This window comes from Ornithodoros turicata, chromosome 5 (genome assembly GCF_037126465.1).
Source record: "Ornithodoros turicata isolate Travis chromosome 5, ASM3712646v1, whole genome shotgun sequence".
NCBI classification, from domain to species: Eukaryota; Metazoa; Arthropoda; class Arachnida; order Ixodida; family Argasidae; genus Ornithodoros; species Ornithodoros turicata.
The window spans coordinates 15,739,874-15,766,637 of record NC_088205.1 but is presented as its reverse complement, the minus strand read 5'-3'; the positions used below and the strand labels follow the sequence as shown (position 1 = coordinate 15,766,637).

The 26,764-nt window shown below is 46.0% G+C and overlaps 1 protein-coding gene across 2 annotated transcripts in view; it reads left to right on the top strand.

The window, feature by feature from the left end:
• The window catches only part of LOC135394112 (cell adhesion molecule Dscam1-like), a 281,899-nt gene that overhangs the window by 184,804 nt on the left and 70,331 nt on the right, over nucleotides 1–26,764 (top strand). For both annotated transcript variants that reach the window (XM_064624627.1, XM_064624626.1), the window contains exon 4: nucleotides 24,135–24,284. In XM_064624627.1, the coding sequence (XP_064480697.1) occupies nucleotides 24,135–24,284 (150 nt within the window). The remainder of the gene's footprint in view (nucleotides 1–24,134; nucleotides 24,285–26,764) is intronic.

Below are 26,764 nucleotides of genomic sequence, written 5' to 3'. Positions count from 1 at the left end.
TTGCTTTTACTTGTTCTCCAATTTCTCACGTTCTCATAAGATAGATTCGCTTCTTCTAGCACTATGTAAAAATTACTATTAAATTGATAGTCGGAACAACGTTTCGTAAACGTGTCACAAGTTTGTACCATTCATTATACGTCCATTGCACCTGCTAAATGAATGCACAGAAGAAGTCTAGAACATGGGTACAATGTACTAACTGTACGTACAATAGATATTGATTAGACGTTCCCTTCGGTCTTAGATGTTACGTCTAATAGACGTTTGTGGTTTACTGGAGAGAACGGCGACGGAACCGCGACCGGTTTGTGAGCAGTGAGCTCCTAGTGTTGTCGCCAAGGAGAGTGGCGGCGAGGACCATCGTGAAGCACGGGAAGACCGGGAGTACAACTCCGTTCGTGTCCCCGGTGAAACGTTGGTCCCGGTGCCTCTTGACCGCAATTGGATGGTCTGCCAGTATCTTGTATGGAAGCCTGGTGGGAAGGCGAAGCGGGCAGAGTTCTTGGGACAGGGATGGTGATGCAGATGGGGCCACGCAGTTGCCAGCGGCGTACCGCGACCGCTATGGGAGCGTGATGCTCGGGAAGGTGTCGCGGGTGAAATCCCAGTGAAAGTCCTGTTATTATTTGCGGGTTTGTTTTCTATTTCTCTTATACTTAGTCAGTAGAAAAGTACCGATATTTCGTGAGAATGCGTGCGTCCTTTACGCTAGAACGAGAACATTTCGATTTTTGAAAATTTCGATTTTTTTAACAACTATTTTTGAAAATAGACGCGTTACTTTTTACTGCGCGCGACTGATGTATTTATGTTCCCGGCTGAGAAGCCTACAATATGAGTCCAAATCTAAGCTTCCGAATGAATACCTTCATTAGTTTTCACTAATTAACCCCATTGATTAATGAAGATAGACATGTATTGTGCTATCAAATGTCTCACGCGAGCTACAAAGAAAAAAATCCCCAATTTACTCACTTTTGTTTTGTTTTTGTTTTTTAGTTCCTCTTGTGCGGCGCGCTTTTTTCTTACTAAGGCTTCCGTCCGGAAGCTTCGTCTTGATCTCACTAGGCACTTGACATGGGAATACAGATATACAAATACACCAGCCGCGCGCGAAAAAATGTGGCGCGTCTATATTTCAAAGGAATCACCCTCAATATGTACTGTTTGCGTATACCATTTCGTTCTGCGAACAAGTACGGCAGCATCTTCCAGACGACACCCAGCATACTGGTTGGGAAATGACCGCTACCCACATTCTTCGCGAAAAAAAAAAAAAGAACGTCTGGCAGAACGTAACACGTGTCAAACCAAATCGTTCAGCGAACGTGGAAAACTGGGCGACAGACGTGCTCCAAATTATATGGCACATAATCCCCTGGCTTTGGAAATCCAAACCCTTTGTGCAAGGTCAAGCACCACAAATTCCTCAGCGTAACTCTAACCACTAGCCTCTGTTGGAAACGTCACATTGATGGCATGGGGAAGGAAGTTCAGCGCTGGACCGCTGTCATCCGTCACTTCACTGGAATGAGGTGGGGACGCGATGAGAAGGACCTCCTGATGCTGCATAACGCCTTGATTCGGGCCACGGTCGCCTACGGTCTGCCTGTGCTTCACGATCTCCCCAGCACCTTAGCACAGAGGATCCGGGCTATGCTGGCACGGAGCCTACGGGTGTGCCTCGGTGTCCCCCGCGGGGCCGAGACAAGGCTAGTGGTTGCGGAAGCCCGTGACATCCCTTTTGAAGTTCTCAGAAACACAGAAACTGTGCGCCAGTATCTCCGCCTGATTGCACACCATCGCCACCACCCGCTCATCCGTAAACTTTGGGCAAGGCGCAGCACGCCGATCCACGGATGTATAACGCCATTCAAATCCCGCGTTCCGAAATTCGTGATCAGCCCCGCCGCTGAAAGCACGGCCCCGTGGACACTTCCGTCGCCAAGCGTCACCGCCTCTGTCCCTGGGATCACGGACAACAAAAGGAGCTACCCCGACCTCGTACTACAGCAACTGACTGTGGATTTCATCGGCACCGCATATGACGGGTTCTGCACGGTCTTCACGGACGGCTCCTCAACGAAAACTTCGTCATCCTCATCTTTTGTGGTACCCTCGATACCGCTCACCCGGGGCTGCCGGTTGTCCCATCGCACCTCTTCGACCTCAGCCGAGCTGTACGGAATCCTGCTGTTTTTACAATATGCGGCCACCTGCGACCCACGGCGATGGGTAGTCTGTACGGACTCCAAGTCAGCTCTTCGATGCCTGAAAACCTCAGGCCACACTGGCTCACTGGCCACACTTGTGATAAACATTCTACGCCTACTGAAGTCCATAACTGTCGCGGCCACACCATCGCTTTTCAGTTAATTCCGGGTCATTGCGGAATCTCTGGCAACCACGTTGCCGACGCTGCGGCAGCGGCCGCTCACCACCAGGGCAAGTGTGTCCCGATTGTTCTCCCAAGGGGGGACAGACGGTCCCTTTTTCGTGACTGGGCTGCCTCCTCATCCGTCGAACAATGGCGTCGGGATGTCCCGGTCAGTACCATACTGGGAATTGTGGACCCAACATTCTCATGTCGCTTACCGACATCTTTACAACGCGTCATTAAGTCCCTCCTACATCGCTTACGGCTGGATGTTGCCTTTACGCCGTACTACCGTTACCAGATAGGGTGTGCCAGTAGTCCCGTGTGCCCGGAGTGTGGTGTGCCAGCGACCGCGGCCCATCCCAAGCAGCACAATGTACCGAAAGTAGAGTGCAATAGGGGTGGACAGTATGCGTCTTATCAATGTTCTTTAGTTTCACTAGTCTGTCCAAGGCCTTGCACCTACCCGTCCACCCCTATTGCACTCGACTTTCAGTACATTGTGCTGCTTGGGATGTGATCATCGCATGTGCCACTTATAGGAGGGAGCGTCACTTGTTGGCAAACGACTTTGCGCGGATTGACAGCGGACCCCTTGACCCCAGACTCATTTTGGGACCATGGGGCACACGAAAGCAGATGTCCGTCTTGCGACCCTTCATCAAATTCCTGCAAACTACCGGCCTGATTGACTCTCTCTAAAACCCTGTCAGCGTCGTCAGTATCATTCTCATCACCATCCTCTCATTTTTCCCCAATAGCAATGGGGTAGCATTCTGCTCAATGAGCGGAAGTCATCCCCATATCATCGTCATCATGTATTTCTCTCTCTCTATTAAGGTCAAGGCGAACCCAGCATTTTCACTTTGACACACCTTTCGTTAAGAAGACGGTATATACCAGCTAGTACAACCTCAGTTCCTCATGGGTTCAGCGTACGACCTTTAGGAATCTCATAAACAGGTATACGTTCTCACGTATCTCAAAAGAGGAAAGAAACAAAAACGAAACCGAAGCCAACGTGAAGTTTAGGTCACTTCGCTAAGAACGTCATTCTCTAAACCGACTTTCGATAAAACGTAAAGCGTTGCCATTTTCCCTAACACGTTATTCTCTAAAACGTGGCTCCCTAAGAAAAAGCCTCTAAGACGAGATTCGCTAAAACGAGGCTCGCTAAACGGATGGGCTCCGATCCCCGTCCTGGTCGCACCCGTGTTGTCGCATCGTCCTCCTAAACCATGCGTTGCATCTTTGTTGCGTCTTTGCATTGTTGCACACGTTACGCCTCCTCTGCACTGTCTGTCGAATTTGTAATATTTGCAGTTGAAGTTCGTAAGAACTGAAAAAAAAAAAGAAGAAGAAGAAGAAAGAGAGAGAAAGAAAGGAAGAAAGAAAAGAACTAGGCGCGCTTCAAAATGACGCCACAATTTGTACCGGCACGTCCGTCTCATCAAAGGGAAACGGGACCTCCTCAAATATTTCAACCATCTTTCTTTTTGCGCCTCGGCGGAAATACGCCGCTCCTGAGGAAAAGCCGAAGCACGGGCTCAATGGCAACTTATACAATGACCTCTTTTCAAACTCTGCTCCTAAGGAGATGATATATGTACTTGCTGGGGACATTCCTGGCAGCATAAGTAGCTCCCTCACTGGAAACGATCGGTTAGATGTCGATGAAGTAAGTGCACTCTGTCCCATACCTTTGAGTTACTTAAGTATATGGATATATTGGCATTTGACTCTATGGGTTGAAGTTGCGTATGGTACCCAAGCGTGCACATCGACAAAAGGGAACCAAGGTACACTTACAGCTCGTTTTTAAAAGAGTGACTGTGTTACAGTTACGTTTTTGAAATGTAGTAAGCTACCTTTTGGTTTACAGCTCTACCTTTTAATCAATGCAATCAATGCAAACAAGTTTGATCCGTACCCGCAGCGGAAAAAAAAAACACGAAAAGAGCTTCTGACAGAGGATGCTTTCAACTCCTCGCTTCTCGCGCAGGGAAGATATATAGTCCATCGGATACTCCAGCGAGCTTCCACGAACTTTGTGGAGACGCCTAACTTGGAGTTGGAAACGGAAAAAGAAAATGACAGCATTAAAAGAAGGATACTCCCCTTTGGTTCCTAAGTACCTTCACCGGATTCATTAGAGAGCTGTAACTCAACCTCTAATTGAATCGGAAGCCAGCCAGCGCTAGAACAACGTGAACTTCTCTGGCGAAAGGATAAGGAGGGGGGGGGATTGTATATCCCCTGTAGATCTGCAAGGGGAAGCAGCACAACGCCTGCAGTCATTATCTCTTTGCCTTCTCCGATAACTAATCTCTGCTCTTCTGAATCGCGTTACAGCATCACAGCCAAACTTGATTAGACTATTTGAATTCGTTCTATTTACTTTATCGGGAAGTCTTTGAATGAGTGACGCAATTCTAGCGTACCCAATAAACGGGGCGTAGGCTTTATGGTGCTACAAGCGTAAGGTGATTGCGTTTTGAGTCGCATGGTAGGGGAAACCCTGTTGAAACTCCTATCGCGTTGATCGCGTCTGCTGTACGGCCCGTTTATTGGGTACGCTAAAATTGTGTCCCCTACTTTAATACTCCCTGCTGTTGCTCGTCGTGGCTGTTTTCGACTCAGTGGATTTGGCTAAATTTTTTTACACCCTTCACCATGTAAGAGGGGTATTTTTGTAAATAAACGCTTGTTTTTCTTCCGCTAGCTCAATTCAAATGTGTGTTGTTGTAGTTTTTCTAATTTCGTGTTAACGAAAGAAGCAGCGGTGGCTATAAGCGGCGCAGACTTGGACAGATGGAGAGAGGAGAGCAGGAAGGAGAGTGGGACGGGGAGACGGTTAGTATGCGTCCTGGGCCGACTTCACGGGGAGCTGTGCCGACATTTGCCTGGAAAGTCAGCCGGAAAACTCAGGGCCCCTCAGACCCTCACCCTCAGACAGCACAGCCGGTGCCGGGATTGGAAAGCATGTCACCTCCCACACTCTTAGAAATGAACTTCACCGCATAGCACGCTCCTAGCCAACCATAATCTCAAATGATATCGTTATCTGATTTGTTGAAAACGGTAGGCGTACGCCTTATTTGTGACAATTATGAACCGCATAAGTGGCACAAAAAAGGCGTACGCCTCCCGTTTTCAACAAATCAGGGAAGATAACGATATCATTCGAGATGATGGTTGGCTAGAAGCATGCTATGCGGTGAAGTTCATTTTTAAGAGTGCAGTCGTGGTGTGGAAGGCGATCATTCTAACCACTGTGCCACGCGGGCTGGTAATTGAAAGGTATAATAACTGTGCTGACAAAGGTATTTCCAAACCACCCATCTGAAACAGCCTTTTAAATGGAGCGCATGCCACTGAAATTGTGCTGCTTTTGTAGCTAACACGCCAATTTAGAGGTGTGTTTTAGGAAACACCCCTTTGTGTATGGTGGGAAACTTGCACTATAAAGATACGAGCCATATAGTACAATGCATTACACTCGAAATGTATAAAAACTACGGTGTTCGTAGTCGCCTCAGTTGATAACCACGCAATCAGATGCAAGTAACTGGGAAACCGATCTATGCATTCAGCGGTACTAGCAACGAGATGCATGATGTAATGGTGCACTTCGTTGTTGCCTGAGAGTGTGTTATACCCGCAACCCTGAAAATGAATTAACAAGAAACCGTATTTTTTTGGATGGACTGCTTATCATTGCAAGTCTCATGGGAGACATCCTGTCAAACAACGAACGAATTCCCAGACGTCGACATGACAAGAGTCCGCATCACTTCCATTGAAAGCGCAGTTTCAAATGTCATCCTATTTTTGAAACGTCCACCAATGGAACAGAGAGACAGAGCTGCTTTTGTTGCGCTCTGCGACAAAGGTGCTATGGCGTGATGATTTCTTATAATGGAGTTCTTTTATAACGCCACACTACAAATATCGTAAATGACGTGACATGTCTTTCATAACGCGTTTTCTACGAGGCTGTGTTGTCAATATTTATAGGATTATATTACGTTATAATGAGAATGTTTGTTTAGACGGAAATTCGTTCTTGGTGCGGAATTTCAGAGAAAATAAGGCAGTGCGCTTTATAACCGAAATACATGAAACGACTGACCCGCAACCAATAATCGCCCATGAGGCACACATGGCTCTAAAATATACTAGAGGAGCGAGGGCAAACTTACTGCGATATGGAAAATCTCCAGAGGAGTGCCCTTACTCAAATGGGGAAATCTCTCAGGGATATCGCGTCCTTCACGCCAATTAGCTTGTCGAGCTGCGCGTGCAAGGTAATGGAAAAGATGGTGGTCCTCGAGACACAAAAGCTTTGTTCCAGAATGCATGACTGGTTTCCGTAAAGGCAAGTGCACTACGGAGGGCGTATTAGACCTGATGACCTTCCTTGGAACATGAAAGCGCGCAAGGTCGCGACCACAACTGCAACATTTTTAGACATCAAAATGGCGTACGACAGCATCAGTTACAGCTAAGTCCTACATGATCTGTATAGCCTAGGAATACAAGGTCGGTCTCTATACGGTGGATCGCAGACTACCTCGAAGGGAGGTCAGTGTATATGCAGACAGAAGACGGGAATAGTGACAGTCATGGCCTCTCAAGCGGAGTGCCACAGGGCGGCGTGCTGAGTCCCCTGTTTTTCAATGTGGTCATGGCGAACTTACCGCAACGGGTGCCGAAGAACGTGCGCATTAGTATGTACGCCGACGACATATGCATATGGTGCTCTGGCGTGCAGATGCCCGCATTGCGGCGGCGCCGTCAAAATGCATTAGATTGTACGGCCTCCTTCTTAAAGGACAGGGGCATGGACAAATCAGTCGAGAACTACCGTATTTCTTCCCTTCAGTAGAAAGAAAATGAAGACTTCAACCGGAGCTTGACAACCAACCAATAAGGAGAGTGTCTCATCGCCGGTTCTTGGGAGTAATCATCGACTTGCAGCTCTCGTGGCATGCTCACATTAAACATTTCAAGGAAAGGACCGACGCACGTATCAATATTCTTGGGCGCATCAGCGGCTCCCGCTGGGGAATGTCGACAGCGTCTCTCCTCGCCATACATAAAGCACTCATTCGGCAGATGATGGCCTACCATTTGCCCGTACTGCATCTAATAAGCGACACGTCAGAGGGGACACTGTAACGCGGATTATCAAAAGCTTAAAAGTCTGCCTCGGTGTACCTTGTGCAACTTCAAATGCCCAACTACAGTAGAAGCCAGAGAACTTCCATTAGATGTACTGAGGGCGCAGGAAACAGTGCGGCACTACGTTCGTCTATGCACGCGGTATCACAAACACCACCTTGACACAGTTGACATTAACGGCCGTCTATCTTCGGTGGACACTAGAACTTCCTCGGATTGCGTTGACTGTTCCTGGTGTACATCACCAAAAGGCTGCACTACCATCTCCAGTGCTGAAACAGTACCGTCTGTCTCTGATGGAGAGCCATCGTGCTAGGATCGCAATTTTCACAGATGGGTCGACGTCAAAGTCTGGGTCTTCAACAGCATTTGTTGTATCACAGCACACCAGATAAGGAATGGCAAGGCTTTCCCACAGAACATCGTCGACAAGAGCGGAATTGGTAGCCATGCAGCTGGCGATGCAGTATGTGGCTGCACGCCAGGTGCCTGCGAAATGGGTCATACACTGCGATTCGAAGGCCGGTCTCCAAGCCATAACATCATTCTTGGGAAGTGATTGTATGGTGCCAATAGTACGGAACATTCTCATCGCGTACAAGAAAGCAGTAGATACTGGACACGACATATACCGCTTCGGTGGATTCCTGGACATATTGGCATACGGGGTAATAAAGCTGCAGATGAGAGCAGATATAGCGAACCTATCGTCAACGGAACACCCGCTGAGATATTCGGGGTCAGATGTCCGACACCTGTTGAAATTGCTGACAGAAGACATATGCAAAAGGCAATGGCTACAAGTCGACGGACGTTCATCCTTGCTTTGTCAGATTGACCCGGAGCTAACACTTTTGCATCGGTTTCGCCTTAACGCTACGTATGGTCAACACTTTCTCCATGAAGTCGGCATGGCTAGTTCAGCAAACTGTCCAGTGTGTGTCCGTGTGTCTGTGGAAAACACGGAACACATCGATCGTTATGCACTGCGCAAGATAATTCATCCCAAAGAGCTATACATTGAAGTCTGCTCTCAACCGCTTGGACAATAGAACCTTCGATATAGTCAACGTGCTGCGTGTATGGGAACCGAAGAAGAGAGATATGGCGTTATCTGCGCTTGTCAACTTAGTGAGCAGTGATATGGCATCTGTACTTAAGGACCGCGTTCTATAGGCATGTGTCGTCGAGTTCCCTGTCCCTGTTAGTTTCTCGCAATTCATTTCACTTCTATAGGGGTTGCAGCAATGCAAGTGCACGTACAGTTCGGTGACAGGGCGGGGTGATGTTTTCTATTTTTATCTTTCCATCTTTTCATTTCTCTTTTTCCTTTCTGTGTGGTTCATTTAGGGGATCTTTGTGGGAGTAGCAGAATTTGTTACGTGACGGATTCAATATCTCCTCTTTTATATATATTGAAACTTCAAACTGATACTAGATTTGCATACCCACGTAATAGCCACATTTTCCTTCCACTGATGAATGAGTCCTCAAACTCTTATTTCTTTTTTCTTACGCTGCTTTGTGAAGCCTTTACGCTTCTGAACTGAAGTACGACTTAGTGGAAAAATATTCCAAACTTGCTGTCTGAGCTGTATGAGCCATGTCTAGTTGTTGGTTTGCGGATATCAGTGCACATAGTAAGGTCCAGTTGTTCGGACATATCACTTAGGAAAGTGGTGTTCATGGACAGTGAAACGTCCACGTTGAAGTATCCGACGACGAGAAGCTTGGGCGTGCGGCAAGGCGCGAGTACATACACGATAAAGTCGCGCGGCGCGAGGCGAGAAGTAGCGCACAGCCACCATGAGCTCATTGGGAAGCTGCACGGCACCCCTGGCGCCGTAAAACTGACGTATACTTTTTTTTTATCTCACTTTCCATCGATAGCGGTTGTAAACTGGCGGGATTCTCCTTCTTAGTCCCAGCGCTGAGCGCACATGCGATAAGAGTTTTGTGCGGACATGCCAATGCCGACGACGCCGTCTCGAGAAAGTCTCCACTATACAGTTGGGCTGGAAAAGAGAAAAAAACACCTTCCCCAAATGCGCTAAAAAGTGACAGCGACAGCTGTATCATCTTGTACAATGTGAGGAGTCTGGTACCGACAAGCACACAGCACGCGTTTTTTCCCTCTCTCTGCGCTGCGATTCATTCGGGCCAATGGCGGTGCTGGAGGTGGTGTGACGTCATGTGTGTAATGTCATTGGTGGCATGAGCTGTACCACGTGATGTTGTGACGTCATGGCGCGGTGACTTCATTTTGTTTCTGCTGCGGTCGCCATTAGTGATGGGCGATAGTCATCCAAACACTATCGATAGTACTATCGATGGTTGAGATGACTACTCATTTAAGTAAAGATAGTTTTGTTCAAAACTATCGATGGTTTCACCTATCGATAGTAAGCTGTCATAGGAAAATTTAATGAGACAGGTATGAGACAGGTATGGTCACATGTTCAGGGGCTGCAGGATGACGCAACGATTATGTACAACGGTTATTTACAACATGGTGATCGATGAAATGATATGATATAGTTCACGGCGGCGTGCCCTTGATCGTAACGCAGCCACCTCGGGCTGAAAGCGACGGATGGAAGCGCCATCGACGAAGAAACCTGTCATCTCCAATAGCGAACAGTTCCCGCTGCAACTCAGTAGTGAGCAGTATGCGCGCTCTCCGCACCAAGCAAAAAATGGGCACATCTCGACGACGTTGCGCGACTGCCTTACAACGAGCCTCCCAAAGCACAACCGCGCCGCAAGCTGTGAGAAGTACACTAAGGCGGTGTGGGTGACGTTGGTTAAAGCGCACTGGGCATACTATGTTCGTGCTTCGTCGGACAAGGTTCCAAAAGACGCGAGCAATGCGGCAGGCAAACAACACGTGCATGTTTGTCTCACGTTCACTGCAGTAAGGGCACAAATCTGTCGCTGTTACGTGCCACGAGTACAGCTGAATAGTAAGCTGGACACATACCAAACCAGCTTGCTGCAAAAATGTAGAAGTCACTGCTTCGAGTTATTTCTCAATCTAATCAAATACCTTTATTTATAGTTACACAGCAGATATCTTTCAAATAGTTTCGCACCGTTAGCACGAAAAAAAAAAAAACGATTATATAAGGAGCCGAAAAACGGACGGGAACTTCTGCTCTGCGTAAGCCAACAAAGCAGAAAAAGAGATTTCGTGGGTTGTTGTGCGCTATGCGTATGGTTAATATTATTCAGAGCAGCCGCATACGCTGTCAAACTGATACTAGTTTATGTTACTGTCACAGTAATACGGGTTTGTGACAATTAAGGGCCACTAATTCCTCCTCAGAAATGCCAACTTTATAGAAGTGTGTAGATGTATACTCCGATAGTTCATATTTCGTGAACTTCATATTTTATTTTCATGATCATGTTTCTTTCTCCCCCCCCCCCCCCCCCCCCCCGAGAGGTAATTATCAATCACGAGCGAAACGCGATCGTCAAACTGCATGCGAAAAACAAAAATTCATACGGTCTTGTTTCCGATGGAAATATGTTCACTTTTAAATTGCGAGTGACTAAACGATACTTTGCATGAGTGAAACGCGAACTCATACGTTTTTTTAAAGAAGCATGAGTAAATTTTTAAATTCGTAGTCAACAAACTATTGAGAGTTTGCAGGAGTGAAACGCGAAGTCAGAAAGTTTAGTTTTCAATAGAAACCTGCTCAAATTTTAAATTTTGAGTGAACAAACTATTGAGAGTTTCCAGGAACAAAAGCGAATTCAGAAGGTTTCGTTCTCAAAAGAAACTGCTGAAATTTTAAATTCGCAGTGAGCGGACTATTGATAGTTTGCTGGAGCGAAACGTGAATTCAGGAGGTTTCGTTTTCAAAAGAAACATGCTGAAATCATAAATTAGAAATAAATAAACTATGGATAATTTGCAGGAGCGAAACGCGAATTCAGAAAGTTTCGTTACCTGCTCAAATTTTAAATTCGAAGTGCAGATAATTTGCTAGAGAAAAACTAAAATATAATTTCGGATTGAGCGAACTATTGATAGTTTGCAGGAGCGAAACGCGAATTCAAAAGGTTTCGTTTTGAAGAGGAACATGCTAAAATTTTAAATTCTCAGTGAACAAACTATTGATTGTTTGCAGGAGCGAAACGGAAATTTCGCATAAAGTGTCATTTTCAAAAGGAACAAGCTAAAACTTTAAATTCGGACTGAATAAAGTATGAAAAGTTTGCAGGCAGAAGCGAAGTGCTGGACTGGCTTGGCTTAAGCGACGTGAAGCTCAGTGAAGTGCACCACCGACGCACGAGGCGCAATAGTCACCATACTATCGATAGTCCGGAAAGCTATCGCGATACTATCGATATTCCGATTCACTCGATAGTTGGACAATCGATAGTCAAAAAGTATCGATAGTATCGAATGTTTCGATAGTATCGCCCATCACTAGTTGCCATAATGGCCGTCAACACCGCAAAGCCTCCCGATACAGCTATCGCTGTAAAACGGAGTTAACCTATTTAGACGAAACCTATTCTCGAAACAAAGCCTGATACCATGCTTACCAAAAATCACCCTTAAATTACCGAAACATTATGAAAGAAAGCGACTACAGCGTTACGTTTCGACTCCTGTAAAAAATTTTCGGTCGACAAGGAGGCTGGGAAATCAATTTTCCCACGATTAATTTTTGAGAATATCCCGCAGTGATCAACCTGCTGAGATAAGGCAAGGTAAACACAATGAAAACAAGGTTTCTTCGAGGCATCCGGCAACAAGGAGTGAACTGGACAGAGCTTAACCAGTTCCGAATGACAAATTCCGGCGAAGAGCATAGGCTTGCCATTAATTTCCCCGTGTTCCCAATACATGTCATCCACATATCTACAGACAATCCCAGAACCATGGCAACAAGTCTTCAGAAACTCATTAACCGAAGCTTCTAAAACAGTCAAGTAAATTTCTATTAGCACTGGCAAAATTGACGAACCAAAGATGCACTATTAACCAGAAATTATACGAACCAGAGAATCATTATTACTACAGTATACCGTAACTCATGCAACCTACACATCATAGCCACACTATCACGTCCACGCGTCTCAGCGACCGGAAGTTGACCGCATAACGGAAATCTTCTTAAGCCGCACCGTTTCGTCACCGGAAATAGTTCTCTCATCAGCAGCCACCGCAAACAAGATGCTGGAGGAACTCCACCGTGCTGCATCAGGTGGACGATTAGTCTTCATTTGCGACTGTCTTCTCCTATACGATGTCCTCTTCCCTCGGACTCCCCCCCATTTCCATGGCAGTAGCCGTTGCGGTACAGTGGCCTCATCGACTTCTATCAATGAAGCGAGGCCAGTGGCGCAAATGGGGTCTGTGGTGGTGACAGTAAATATGTTAGGTTCGCCATGTGTCTTTTGCCTCCTATTTATCCTCGTTTACATTGATACCGGGAAGTTTTAGTTGATCACAAGCGCTCTGCGATAGCGATGCGATAAAAGAAGCTGTCAAATCCAAGCTTAAACAACGTGACGTCAGCCGCTCTAAAGGAATGACGCGATTGGCTTATCTTGTTTTCGGAACCGTTGTCGTGGACATCTTCCGGTCTATATGCCGACATCCCGATTCCAGGGAATCGTGCGTCCCGGGCCGACTTCAGAGGGACCTTGCTGACATTACCTTAGGACATTATGACATTAGGGACCTTATCGCGATTAGCACAATCAGGTTTTTCTTCCTTGACACGCAAATCCTACAGACATGCTCAACCGCGTTTAGAAATATTTGGAGCACCAGATACGTCGTATCTGGGTTATGTTATGTACGGCACCTCTAAATGTACCGGGACCGAGCATTTGATCTTCAGTTGTGGGCGACCTAGCGTAGGCAGATCTAGTCTAGGTAGGTCTAGTCTCGGCGATTTAGTAGGAGACGTCTAGTACGGAGTGGACCTGTGAGAGCTAAGTTGTCCCAGAGTGTAAATACTAAAATAATTTCGTCATTTAGACGATGCCGTTATACCTGAAACGAAAATTATATCGCGAATATATCTGGACTGGAGCCACTGCAAAGTTCCGAATGGTCCCAAAATTTGGCCGTGCACGACTGATTCAATAGGGCTTCACATCAAAGTTCTCTCAGTACGTATATGGGTTGTGATGTTTGCCTTGAAAGTAGCGTTTCCATGGCTTGGTCCATTAGATTGCTTGTTGATGTAGGACGCTGCCGTTTGCATTAGTTAATGATAGCCGTGATCGGTGTACAAATGCCGAACGCAAATATTTGAGGTACTGTACCTCCAATCGATAAAGCGCCAGGTGTCTGGATGGAGCAGATCATTAGGTATACAGTTTTGCTATAGGGAGATTTCACCTACGTCACATTGTGACGTGGCAGTGACGTGGCATGCTCGTAACAACAACATATATATTCTAATGATGAAGTGGGGACGTTTTCCACTCTAGGAGTGGAACGCTACCCCATAGCTAGGGGGTCTAGTATGAGTGGTGACAATGATGAGTGATGACGATGAGCTCGTAAGCTTGTAAGCTCCTCCCACTGGTGGTCACTTTTCGCACTAGCGGCATTGAAATATGAAAAACTGCGCTATTTTTCGATGCGACAATCTTCATGAAAGAAAATGTGAGAACGACAATGACGAAGTGTCTTCGGGACAAAAGAAGGGTACGGTGAAGGGTGGTGGTGATGGTGGTGAAAGGGGCTCGCCGTTGTCGGCCACACAGAGGTGGGCAACGGTGAAGGGTACGGACGCGACATGACTTCAAAACACCATTCAAGGCTTCGTTTTCGAACAAATGCTAGATAATCTCGGCAGCTGCGCCGAAAAAGTGACCACCGCCATGGCGGCCAAACACGTTCGTTTGACGTCACGTGAAAACACCCTATAGTCACAGAAGAGCACTGATTTTTTTAGTCACGAATCTTCAGCCAGTTCAGCGCCCAGATTAGATATTCGGGAATTCACCACACGTTTGTGATCGCTACATCGTGCCAGGACGGGAGGGCACGCACCAGTGCCTGTGCTCCGTCAAATATGAAGGGTGACAATGGGATAGTATGAGCAGGTTCCCAGCAGTAGTTCATTCATGGGGGAAGTTATATGCAATGTCTTATATGTTAGATATATGGTATACGTTAGATACGTATCTCCCTTCAAATCCGTGTCCTAATCGTTCACTGGGGAGGTGGGGGGACCATCCCAATGAGCTCTTCGTTTTTAAGGCGAGGGCAGTATTGTTTTTGTAACGCGATGTTGTCAAGCATTGTCTGTTGTCCCATCCTCCAGGCAGCAGTACAAGATAGTATATCTTAGTATAGGTTAGATGTTTGCGACTCGGTGTCCCGTCAAATTCGCGCGTCAAAAATCGCGACCGTCAACACCGCGAGTCAAAAATCGCGACACGTCACAATCGCGACAAGTCACAATCGCGGCAAGCCAATATCGCGACACGTCAAAATCGCGACACGTCAAAATCGCGACTAAGCCATATGCAGGGTGTCCCAGAGAAAATAGGCCAAGGGTTAAAATAAAGACGAAGTGCTCTATGCGAATGAAACCAGCTGTACATTGCTCACAGTTTTGTGAACGATCCAAAAATATTTTTTTCATCGGACCTAATCAATTAATTAGCGATAATTAATTTTCTTATTCTTTAATTATTGGTTCTAGTGCTATGGTGCCAATTAGTTGGTGCCAATCAAATTCAAATTACAGGAATAGATAAAGCCATGCCAAAAACTCATGTATATTACACGGCCTTATACTTTCATCGTCCCTGATCCCATTTTCTGATACCTAAAGTGGCGCAGTCTCTCGGCATGCATTCTCGGAATAAATTTTCTCAACACTATATCTCTCGCTCTTCTCATACTTGATCACAACGCATGGTCTCTCGCATTAAATCAGTCAACAATACAGAAAATTATATTCCACACTCTCGCATTCACAAAATTTTCTGTATAACAACAACAACAACAAATGATGATGATGATGTGGTGGGGTGCTTCACCGTGGTGGTGCGGTACCCTACCCTATTGCACGCGAAACATTATATGAAGATATGTCACGTCTGTATAACATGTAAATATCTTTTCTGTATATATATCCCCGCGTTTCATCTGCACAACGTGTAAATTTTCTGCATATGCGTATTTCTCGCACGGGGTGCCCTCTTATGTCTTGAGCGACTCCGTTAGTTGGACGTGAGAATACTCTCCACCTGCTATATCTTTGCGATCAGGTTGAAACCATGCAGCACACACTCTATGAATGCCCGTTATCGAAATTATCTAAATCATTTTGGTCCGGAGTGGCGCGCGTGTTTTCGCTGCGGTGCCCTTTGCAATATACGTGACTTCGTGCACACCGACCGTTGTCGCCAACTCATCGCCTGTGCCGCTTGGCCACTTACTTGGACTTCGAAGCTCTCCCAGTCCTGGGTCGACCCTGACTTTCTCCTCAGTACCTCATTGCTTTTACTGCCATTGAGGCAAATATGTCAGACGAACATCTTTGGTTTCAACGAGTTTCATAAGGCATTCGTTAGGCATTCGTTTCGTTCTAACGACGCTGATATTGACGGTGTCTTCGACTGGTTGCTTCCGATCGCTCTAGAGCGGTCTTGGAGCAACGTTTCACCTTCGACTGGTCGAACCAGGGCACTCTCACTGCATTCAGCGGGCTCATTTGGAGGTCTTTCCTCCAACTCGGGGCACTCTAGAGTGCTCTCACCAACGCCGTAGGAGCGGTTGCGAAATCTGATTGCTGTTTCCGGTCACGTGACTTCGCCAGCTTCCGCTGAGTAGTGTTTCAGTTGCGCCATGCCTGCCATGTTCTGCATCTTGCGTCGTCGTCGTCGTCGTTTTGACTACCAGGGAAACGGAAGTCACGTGAGTCAACATTCCATCTGCGCTCCTCTGTTCGAACCTGCCGCGTCCGGCTTCTGCACGACTCCTGCGGCTTCAAGACGGAGTGAGATGCCGTCTGACACGTTCCAGCTCGGAGTATCGGGACGACCAGGCGAATAATTTTCAGGTGCGTAGCGGTTAGCGGTATTCTGTTACTGAGTGTTTGAGAAAAATTTAATGTAACGTGGTATTCACATGCAAGTATGAAGTATGCATATCTGTTACAGAGTCTGGATAGGCGAGCGCAACACTGCTATACAGACTCTCAAATGCCGGTCTATTGTGACATTCGCTTTGGAACTCATCTAAGTGCATGAATTGACGTGCCATACTTTGGGAAGGTCTGTGATTCTCGGCACTTACTTCCAGCGTACAGAAAAACAAGGAGAACGGGTTGCCAGATTTCTTCCCGCAGGCCCTAACCACAGACTTTAAACACGCAGACGGGCAGCATATTCCAGGAACTCTTCTTGCACGCACGCTGAGGCAAAAGCAAGAAAACTGTTCGTCTGGACGCTTCCACAAGTCGCGCTTTTGCCCTTGATTTACGCTTTTCGCTTCATCGACGCAAATCGTTCGACGCAATGATGGCAGAAGCGTCGGCGAATGGCCACATGAATACCGAAGGCGGCGGTTCATTTGCATTTTTGATTTCGTTTATAAGAAGGAGGTCACGGCATGCATGATCATCCGAAATGGGTGCAACTCCGCCCAACCCCTGCCTGCGTGCGTGAGGCGGGGTGCTCACGAAAAACCTCTTTCTTCCTTTTATGGACTTTCTATGCATACAGACTTTTCTTCTTCAAACGTCTGCCCGTTCCGCTTGTAGTTTTCTTTTTTCTTTTTTTTTTCTCTCGTTCTTCTGTTTGGTCGCCAGGATAGGTGGAAGAGCACAGCTTGCGACTCGGCAGTTTTAGAAAAGGTGGCACGGAAATGTCGGTCGATGAGTTGCAAAAGAAGTAACAGTTAAACAGCGTACGGGTGATGTCATCTCCATATCTGTCACCAGCAGAGTTGGTGACTTGCCGTGTGGATACAGCATCTCGCTGACAGTTGCTGTGATGTCGTGCTCGAAACTGAGATGTCGTTATCCTGCGTCGGAATCCTATTACCGATTCTGCTGTTCGGGGCGTTTTCCGGGTTTTGCGGCACATTTTTTAGAAATATGTGGGCACGTTTCTTATTTGAGTCTGCCACGGACGCATGCTAACCCTCTTCCCCTGTCTACGTCCGTACGCTGTTCATACTCACAGTTGCTTCGCGGTGCTAATACATGATATTAAATATCTAGTTTTGTTGTTAAGGACTAGGACAAGTACAGTAGCAGTGGACATCACTTCAGGATAAACAAAGAAGTGTATTTTGAAGACGTTACGTGCTCTGGAATATAGCCTCTCCCGACCTCTCCATATTTTTTTCATTTTCAATCGATCAATAAGCAAAGACGCATGATAACTTTGATTCCAATATCCATACTATATACCCATAAAATCATACGTCGTAACACCTCATAGTTGTCAGAAGTAATATTTACGGATACTTCTCAGATGAAGGATCGTTCCGGAGCGCCGCACAAGGCAGATATATTTTCAGCTTCTCTGGTGAATGGGTACGCACTTTGAATATAGGTGACACAATAACGGCAATAAATAAACGTTGATAGTACGAGGTGACATGCACTTTAAAGGGGCATTGGGGTGGCTTATAAAATACCGAAATCCGGGCAGGTCGAATTCAAACTAAGGCCTTAAAGAAACACTTTGCATGCTCTGCTATGAAGCTCACAAATGAATGAAATGGTGGGCTCTTCTACAGTCCTATCTTTACTTGCACTGAAGGGACACGTATATGGACGCGTTTACGAGAAGGCGTACGGTAATTTGGAACATATACGAACCACAAAAAGAAAAAGAGAACGAGAAAACCCGAAGCGCTATCGCCCAACCATCGAGAGAAACAAAACTTTGCTGTTCTGCTCCTGGCGCGAACTGCAATCTCAAACACGCCACAAACAGGTCAGATCCTATCGTCACGCCCTGACGTATTTCATCTCGAACACCTGGAACTGAAACATGCAGTTACGCCCTATCTTGAAGCACTTCATCGCCTAGTAATTCCATATATCTGGAGGTAGATATTTTATGCGATACGGAGGTAGAAAATATATACCCCTCTAAGGAAAAGAGGAAAGCCATCTGTCTCTGAGAACAAGCGGCTGCTCCTTTTGCCCTATATATTCGAGCGTATGAGCGACCGCATTCGAAGTAGTCGGAATGCAAAGTGGTCCCTAATGTTCGAGCTCTTCCTGCCGGAGGTTGTCTCCTTCCAAGTAAAAATCGAGGAATGATACCGCACGCTGTAGCGGATATTTTGTTTTTGTGGTTTGCGCCGCCTTTCCACATATTCCTTCTCTCGATATCTGAGGCGCTGCTTGCTACTATTGAGCCTGCTACGACGTAGTGTGTTCTTATCTATGCAGCTTGCGAGTCACGTCTTTTTACGGGATTTGAGAGTTCCTCGCAGTCTTGTGTATGTAAGGCTACGGGTATCTGCCGTAGAGGCTTCGGAACTTGCCGCCTGAGAGAGTGCGTCACCTTGTTATCGATCATTTACTTTTCAGAATTTCTCTCTCACCTAACCCATCTTCTACACTTAAAAAAATGGAACTTCAACATGTGACACGCCACTGGACAACTATGATTTAGAAATATATCATCTCTCTCTCCCTCGTAATTTGTTAAAAATTAGAGGCGTACACCTTATTCGAACACTGTATTTTACGTAATGTGTCAACGAGAGGCGTGCACCTCGTGTTTTCATCAAGTCAGCAAATAGAGCGAAACTATTTTTAATGCCAGTTGGCGCCGCACGGTGTTATGTGCTCGAAGGTCCGTTTTAAAGGGACCATGAAATGATTTTCGCGAATTTCGAATACTCTGCCGAAAACGGTTCTCACGATCCCTTACTATCATAAGTATATCAACTTTTAACCGCATTCAGTGCACCCGGGCCCAGTTACCACGCAAAAATAGCGGGGCGTGACCGTCGGATACATACCTTCGAAACGGGCTTACGTCTTTAACATCCAGTTCTCCCAGCCGATAGACCTCTCCCTGTTTGTAAACAAATGACGTCATAGTGTTCGACAGCGCCACCAATTTGATAGAGCTGAACTACTCTCCAAGCTAGAAGCGAACAAGGTCTCGCCCGAAAGCCACGGCCTTGAGGGGATTACCAGGACCCCTGAAGGAACGCGACCTTCGGTCCTACATTTCTTTCAATGGGAGGCAGCGAACAAGTAGGTGCCCATTCGTGGAAACCAGCCCTCCCCTTCCGATATGTTTCGGTTTCAGTCTGTCTTCCAACGTCATGATGACGTTTCTCGGGTAGAGGTCTATTGTGGACGACCGGGAGCACACACCCTGGGACATCGTGAGTGCATGGTTTCGGTTTGGACAATAAACGACGCTGTCGTATATCTGCCGTCCTGCCGCCGAAATCAGTAGAAATATGGGGAAACGCAAATTGTCAGCGATGGAGGAAGAACTTATGCGACGCATACAGCGTCTAGGAATCGTTTCGTACGCAGCTGCTCTCAGAAGGCCGCCGACAGAGACATTTTCTGACGAAACTCAGATAGGCAAACGTGCGCCGGTAGCCATTCCGACAATCAACGGCTACGTTACACATCCGGTAGGATTCTGTGTCAACGATCAGATACGATCTTAGCTCCACGTCAAATTAAAACACATTTCATGACTGCTCGCAAATTTTGCGATTTGCTCGCCAAAGACCGTCCGCGAATCGGCAACATCGCCTGTGTTTGACGTCACGGCCAGTTCGCCTCGAAGGCGGGGCTTAGCACCCGTCGTTCACGGCCGTGGTTAATATCGAATATTTTCGCTATTTGAACGATTTTCAACTTCATATTTTACAGGGTGAATGCTTGAATACAGAGGAACAAATGGAAAATGGTTGCAGGCTTGTCAAATATTCTTTCATGGCCCCTTTAACGGTGTACGATCCCAAGGCAGCAGGACACAGCGACTTCATCGGCTCCTCCGCTACGTGGCATGGTGTTTGCATCAGATCGGATTTTCCGCGCAACCTATTAATCCTTCGCTGTAAAGCTTGAAGTACGGGAACCAGTTTGAAACGCAAACAAACAGGCATATGCAATTTAACTTCACACCTGTCACGACTTTCATTTCTAATCCCACTTCGAAGGGCCGACGAGAAATCCTTCGCCCTCGTTAACCGCTCTCGCAACTACAGAAACCTCGAAATCGTAGCTTTCTCACGAAATTCGTAACTAATTCCAAAGTATCCCAATTATAATCGTATTAGACGCCTTTCCCTAAGAAATCCCCGTCATCCTACTTAGCTCTCTGCGAGAGCTAAAAATTGTCGCAGCTGCAGCTCCACCCGACCGAGAGAGAAGGGATAATGAATTTCCAACTCTACCATTTCGCCCTCGCCTTCTTATCTGAACTACTTTGACACGCCGCCATGACCACGAAAAATGTTCGCTGCTCTGACTGGATCTGCTAACTGCCCGCCAGACATTTCTGCCTCACAGCCTTCAGCCTTACTCATTATTTTTTTATATATATTTGCATTGTATCTCCAATTAATTATCTCAGATGAAATACGGCCTTTCTCTCTCTCTCTCTCTCCCTCTCGTGTGAGTCTAGATTTTATGATGAGCGAAAAACCGTGCAGTGACCACACACTTTCTTGAAATGTCTTCACGGAACGTTGCTTTCTCTGGGAAATGTTTTAAGAGCTGTGTTTAATAATTAGAGCGCGCTTCTTCCTCAAGTTCTTCCACCCGTGGCCTTTTTGATGTCGGCTCAGTTGACATGACTAACGGGCTTTTTCTTCTTTGCCCTACTTTTCCACGTATTCTTCACGCCAGAAAGAGATACCGGATGAGTTATGCGTTCTTCTGCATTCCAGTCGTGATTCCACATGACGTGCGAAGTTTTTTCTTCGTCTTTCATTTCTTTCTTTCCCTTTTTTTCCTTTTTCCTTTCTTTTTTTCAAATTTGGCCGGTTGAAGCCATTCAAAAGATATAATTAGGAACGCACGTGCACTGGTTGCGAAACATTGTTTTGCTAATTTTCGCGGGACTAAAGTAGTGTAGATTCCTTCTTGCAATTACTCCCTTTATTCCCTTGACCCTGAAATTTACTCCTCAGGACTGCGAATAGTCCCTCAACGTCCCATAAACTTCCACACGTTTAGAAACTAAAGGTTGTAGCAATTCATCTATAGTCCTCAAAAGGATTAAAATGACCGCCATTCTTGTTAGGGAGTGCATACGTCAAGGACATGTGTGCATATGTAATCAGGTGGTGAATGCAAGTAGGTGGTGTTGGCGATAACCGACCCCACGTTGTTGAGCAGCGTCATACCACCTGGGATGAGCAGAGATGGGATGCAGTTTCAGAGCCAATGATGGTGAAAGACGATGAAGGCTGACGATGGATTGTTAATACATAACATTCATTCAGCGATACGTTTTTCCTGCCAATACGTTTTTCAAATCATATTCTGCTCATAGCTCGCGTGTGAGAATGACTTTACACCCATCACGATTTCAGCTGATGACGATTTCCTTAACTTCCCTTTTGGCAAAGAGTAATAGTACGTCTTTTAGCTACGCGAAAAACGTCGATATTAAAGTCATTTATTCGTCCCTCCGGTATTTGCTTTCCTCTTCCTTCTCTCTCTCTCTCTCTCTCTCTCTCTCTCTCTCTCCCTTGCACGACACGTCGTCAGCGCTATTTTTGCTTCACAAATCACCGACTGGAACTAATTCCTCGCCCGTCTGCTCCTTCCTCCGATTTTTCCTCTTTTTTTGTGTGTGTATTCTTTCTCATTAGCCTTAAAACCGTTAATTAATTTACGTTCTTGGCCACAGCCGCCGGGAAAGCGGCTGATGAGGCATTAGACGGTATTAATTCGGTTACTGTAAATGGTTTCGCGCTATCAAGAGCTCGTTCCCTGGGGCGTTAAAAAAGAGGTGCAAAAAAAAGAAAGCTGAAAAGGGGTTATGCTTTTTTACTTCTGCTTCTGCTTCGTCGTCTTGAGAAAGTATTCGATGACACGCGAAGTTTCTTTCTTGTTTTTTGGTGTCTCGTATATACCATGTAACGATTTCTGCGAAAAGGTGCTTCCTTCTCGACAGCTAATCAGGAAAATTGGAGACCTGTTCTATGGCGTGAGGTGTGAATGTACGTATTTTGTTTATCTCGCTTTATTGGTAGCAACAATAACGGAATCACCAGGGACGTGGGCGAGTGGACACAACATTCTGTTGCTGGTTATAGCTTCAAATTAATGCTAAACACTTTGAGGTGGCTTGTTCGAATCCTACCACTGGCTTTGCTGTCTGTATCGTTGCCCACGGGTTCAGACTTTGCAGACGGGTGTCGCCACAGCTCCCTGTGAAGTCGGCAAAAGACGCCCCCATATTAAACATCTCTCCCACTTCTTCCTGCTGCGTTCTCTCCATCTGTCCACGCCTGTACTCCACTTATAGCCACAGTTGCTTCGCCGCGTTAACAGGGATAGAAAAGGTAACCAGCGGTAGAAAACGGGACGAGAGAAGTAGAAGAAGACATACAGACGCTGGACTAGCAACAGGTTTAATGCGGAAAATTAAAGAAACACCAAAGTGGTACAGCTACGTGAACGATAAGACACGTGAAAATCCAGCACTCCTGATAACATACCTCAAGGAACAGCACTCCGAAATCTATCAGAAAAGTTCAGTGTCAGCTTTCTTACAGACAACTTTCTACAATACAACTCTACAATTCTACAATACAATACATCTTTCTTTATAGACTTCTTAGTACTGTTCCTTGAGATATGTTATCAGGAGTGATCGATTTTCACGTGTCTTATCGTCCACGTGGCTGTATCACACTGCGCAGGCGTTGTGCTTTGGTGTTTCGTTACTTTTCCTCATTAAACTTGTTGCAAGTCCAGCGTCTGCGTGTCTTCTTCTACTTCTCTCGTCCCGTTTTCTACCGCTGGTTACCTTTAACAGGCCCAACTGCCAACAGGGAATAAAAATAACGGCACCCTTCCATTCCTAAAGAATGTCAGATGCTGAAAAGGCACCAGGAGCATAGGACTCGCACGAGTCCTAATTGTTTTGTCTCGTAGAGTTTCCGGTTTGACACGTAAGAGGGACGTTGTTCATGTTCCATCTGTTCATGAAGCACACTGCAGAGAGTTGTCTAGATCACAACATGCTTTGACGCCATCAAGAACAACGACTACATTCACTGTTGTCTAAGGTCTTCAAAATGACTTAAGTCCATAATAGTCAGGTCTACAACAGTGTAGGTCTGTCCGTAACAGATATGGCGAGAGAGAAAGAAAAGAAGGGTGTCTGAACAGTAGCTCCCTCTGCTGAGGGAGCTTGTATTCAGGCACCCTATAAAGATCGTAAGATGACGCTATCAAACTACCGCATCTAAATACGTTCTGGCAGAATACCTGAAGACGTAGCCCTTTTTTTTGGGGGGGGGGGGGGGGGATACTTCCTTATTAATATGGGCTCTGATTGAAACCTATACAGGGACACGCCTTTCTAATTCACGTTCAACTCTTTTCTTGCACAGGAACGAAATACCAAGTATTCCCTGAAGGCGAGCTCTACATCCGAGACGTGGATAAGGGCTACGCGTATCGAAGTTACCGGTGTCAAACGAGGGACACTTTATCGCCTGACGTTATCCACAACTCTCTACCGGGCCGTCTCATCGTTTCCGGTAAGTCGAACGCTTCATAATACCGAGTTTTAGTGAATCGTTTTCATTCAAACTGTTTGCTTTTGTCACGGTTTTGTCACGGCAATAAACGGTTTTGTCACGACCTAACCAGGTAATTACGTTCTGAGTCACCTCCCCTTATCATTGGTCATCCACGAAATCGTTCGTTCTTTTGAGGAAGAACGAACGATATATAGAAATATATATTTATTAGACGACAAGGGAAAAAAAAACGGGGGAAAGGTCAGCCAAACGAGGCGTCGGCTTGCTATTCCAGAAATAAGAAATAATAAATAAAGAAAGAAAGGAAATTAAGAAATAAGAAATAAAGAAAAAGAAAAGAATTAGGAAATAAGGAAAAACTAACAAATGATGAAAGAAGGATGAGGTAGATTAAAGACAAAGATGACAAAAAAAGATGACTAACAAACGGTGAAAAAAATGATGAGATGGATCACAGAAGATGACTTTAAAAGGAAAGCATGAGGTTAATGCGTTGAGGGTGAGAGTGGGGCACAGAAGAATGAGATTGCACGACTGAGTTCACAGGCTGTTCATAAGACCTGAATCTCTCAAGAAAGTCAGTACTTTCGGGGCTTTTTTGTGTTCCTCCCGAACAGCCGTTTCTTCTAATTGCCGTTTCTTTCGGTCGTGATCATATTTGGGTTTCATGTATGCCGACATTCTTGCAAAATTTTGGTATTTCAACTTTGTAAATTTATAAAATTTTGGTTATTGTTGTTGAAGCCGACATCGTCGCTTAAGGTCCGGGTAAAACATCTCAAGCGCACTTCAACGACACCTCAATCGGCGTCCTAGCTTCACGCGTTCGAGAGACCGCCCGCACGGTACGCGTACCCCTATATTTCCGTCTCTCTCTCATGCGCCCGCCACACTCAGAGATTGCGGCGACCGCCGCAATGACCTCGTTAGGTAGAATCTTACACGTATAAGCTATCTGGATTTAGCCGGTTTGTTGCTATGGGTTTACTACTCATCGAGTTATCGCGTCATGAAATTCGGCATATTTTCGTTGCATGGTGAATTTTGACCTGGCTACCAAACCGAGCTTACAGACGTCTTCACGTCAAAAAAAGAATATCCGATTGCACAAAAAGATATTCATGGTTTAGGAGTGCGATACTACACGAAGACAGATGAAGGAAATACAAAGACGCACGACCAGCACTCGATAACAAAAAGATAACCGTGCTCGACGAGTTGCTTCCGCTTCCTTAGTGTCTATGTCACATTACATGTCTACTCTGACATCACGTTGGAAACGTGGTCGAAGTTTTATGTTTTTCGGATTTTTTCGAAGTGTTTAGGTTTCTAGGCTTTTGGAACAATTTTCGTTCATTTTACTCGACCTCCTATAGTACGGGGTCTTACCCCATAAAAGTCATGTCGTTTTCACATAGTAAGGGGTCTACGCGTTATCTGGCATCTGCAAGCAGTCACCTGTAACAAGGCGAGCGGCTGTCCAAGTAAAACAATTTATAGCAAAGACATTGCGAAAGTATTCACATTCCACAGGACACCCGGTAACATTGCAAACATGACAAGTTCTGTCGAGCTTCGGTCGTTAGGGAGTGTCGTTGTAAACCTCCATCTGCTTGCCGCATTAGAGCGCTTGCGTGGAACGGATATTTTCTGAGGTCAACCTTATGAAAACGAAACAGCTTTCGACAGAAACTATCACTGGACTGCTGCACACAGAGCGACTGATAGGAGACAAGAAATACTGTAACTTCACTGTAACTTAGTAGAAAAGTAGAAACTGAAGGTACATAATGGGAGGGGGGGAAGCGAGAGTACGTGATCGAATGAAGGTGCGCAAACATGTATTTACTGTGTACACCATATAAAAAGTACATTTTAATTATTCTATCGCCTATATATCGTGATAGTTCGTGTTTATGTCTCATATGTCCCACTAGTTACGTCGCCGTGGAGCGTTACGCCCTTGTTTTTAGTACATCTACTGAATTCTACTGAACTTTCTGATTCCGACCTCCTGAATTTCCGCCTAAGTGAGCTGGCAACACTGGCGCGTTGCGTCTTTCAGTAAGCAGACGCATCCCTTTTGGTTGTCGTCTGCTAATTACGGCGGCAATTTTCTTCTTCACATTGCTTATTTCGGGAGCAAAATACGACAGTTACACGAAAGCGAAATGAAAACCGCAGTTCCATCTGGCTGGCAGAATATTCAACACGTCGCCGACCGGGGAGCAGCGTCTTAACTGTGCTTTGCAACACTGCCATCGTGATTGTTTTGACTGCGGGAATCGCATGTTTCGCGTTATAACTTTCCGCTGCAGTGTCACTTCGAAATATACCATGACTGAATGTACTTATGAGCTTTATATGTGGACAACACCAGGGGCGGATCTAGGATTTTCCCGGGCGGGGGGGGGGGGGGTCCCGCTGTGGACAAGTGCCACATGCGTGCTGGGGTTGGTACATTGAACCCTATGTTC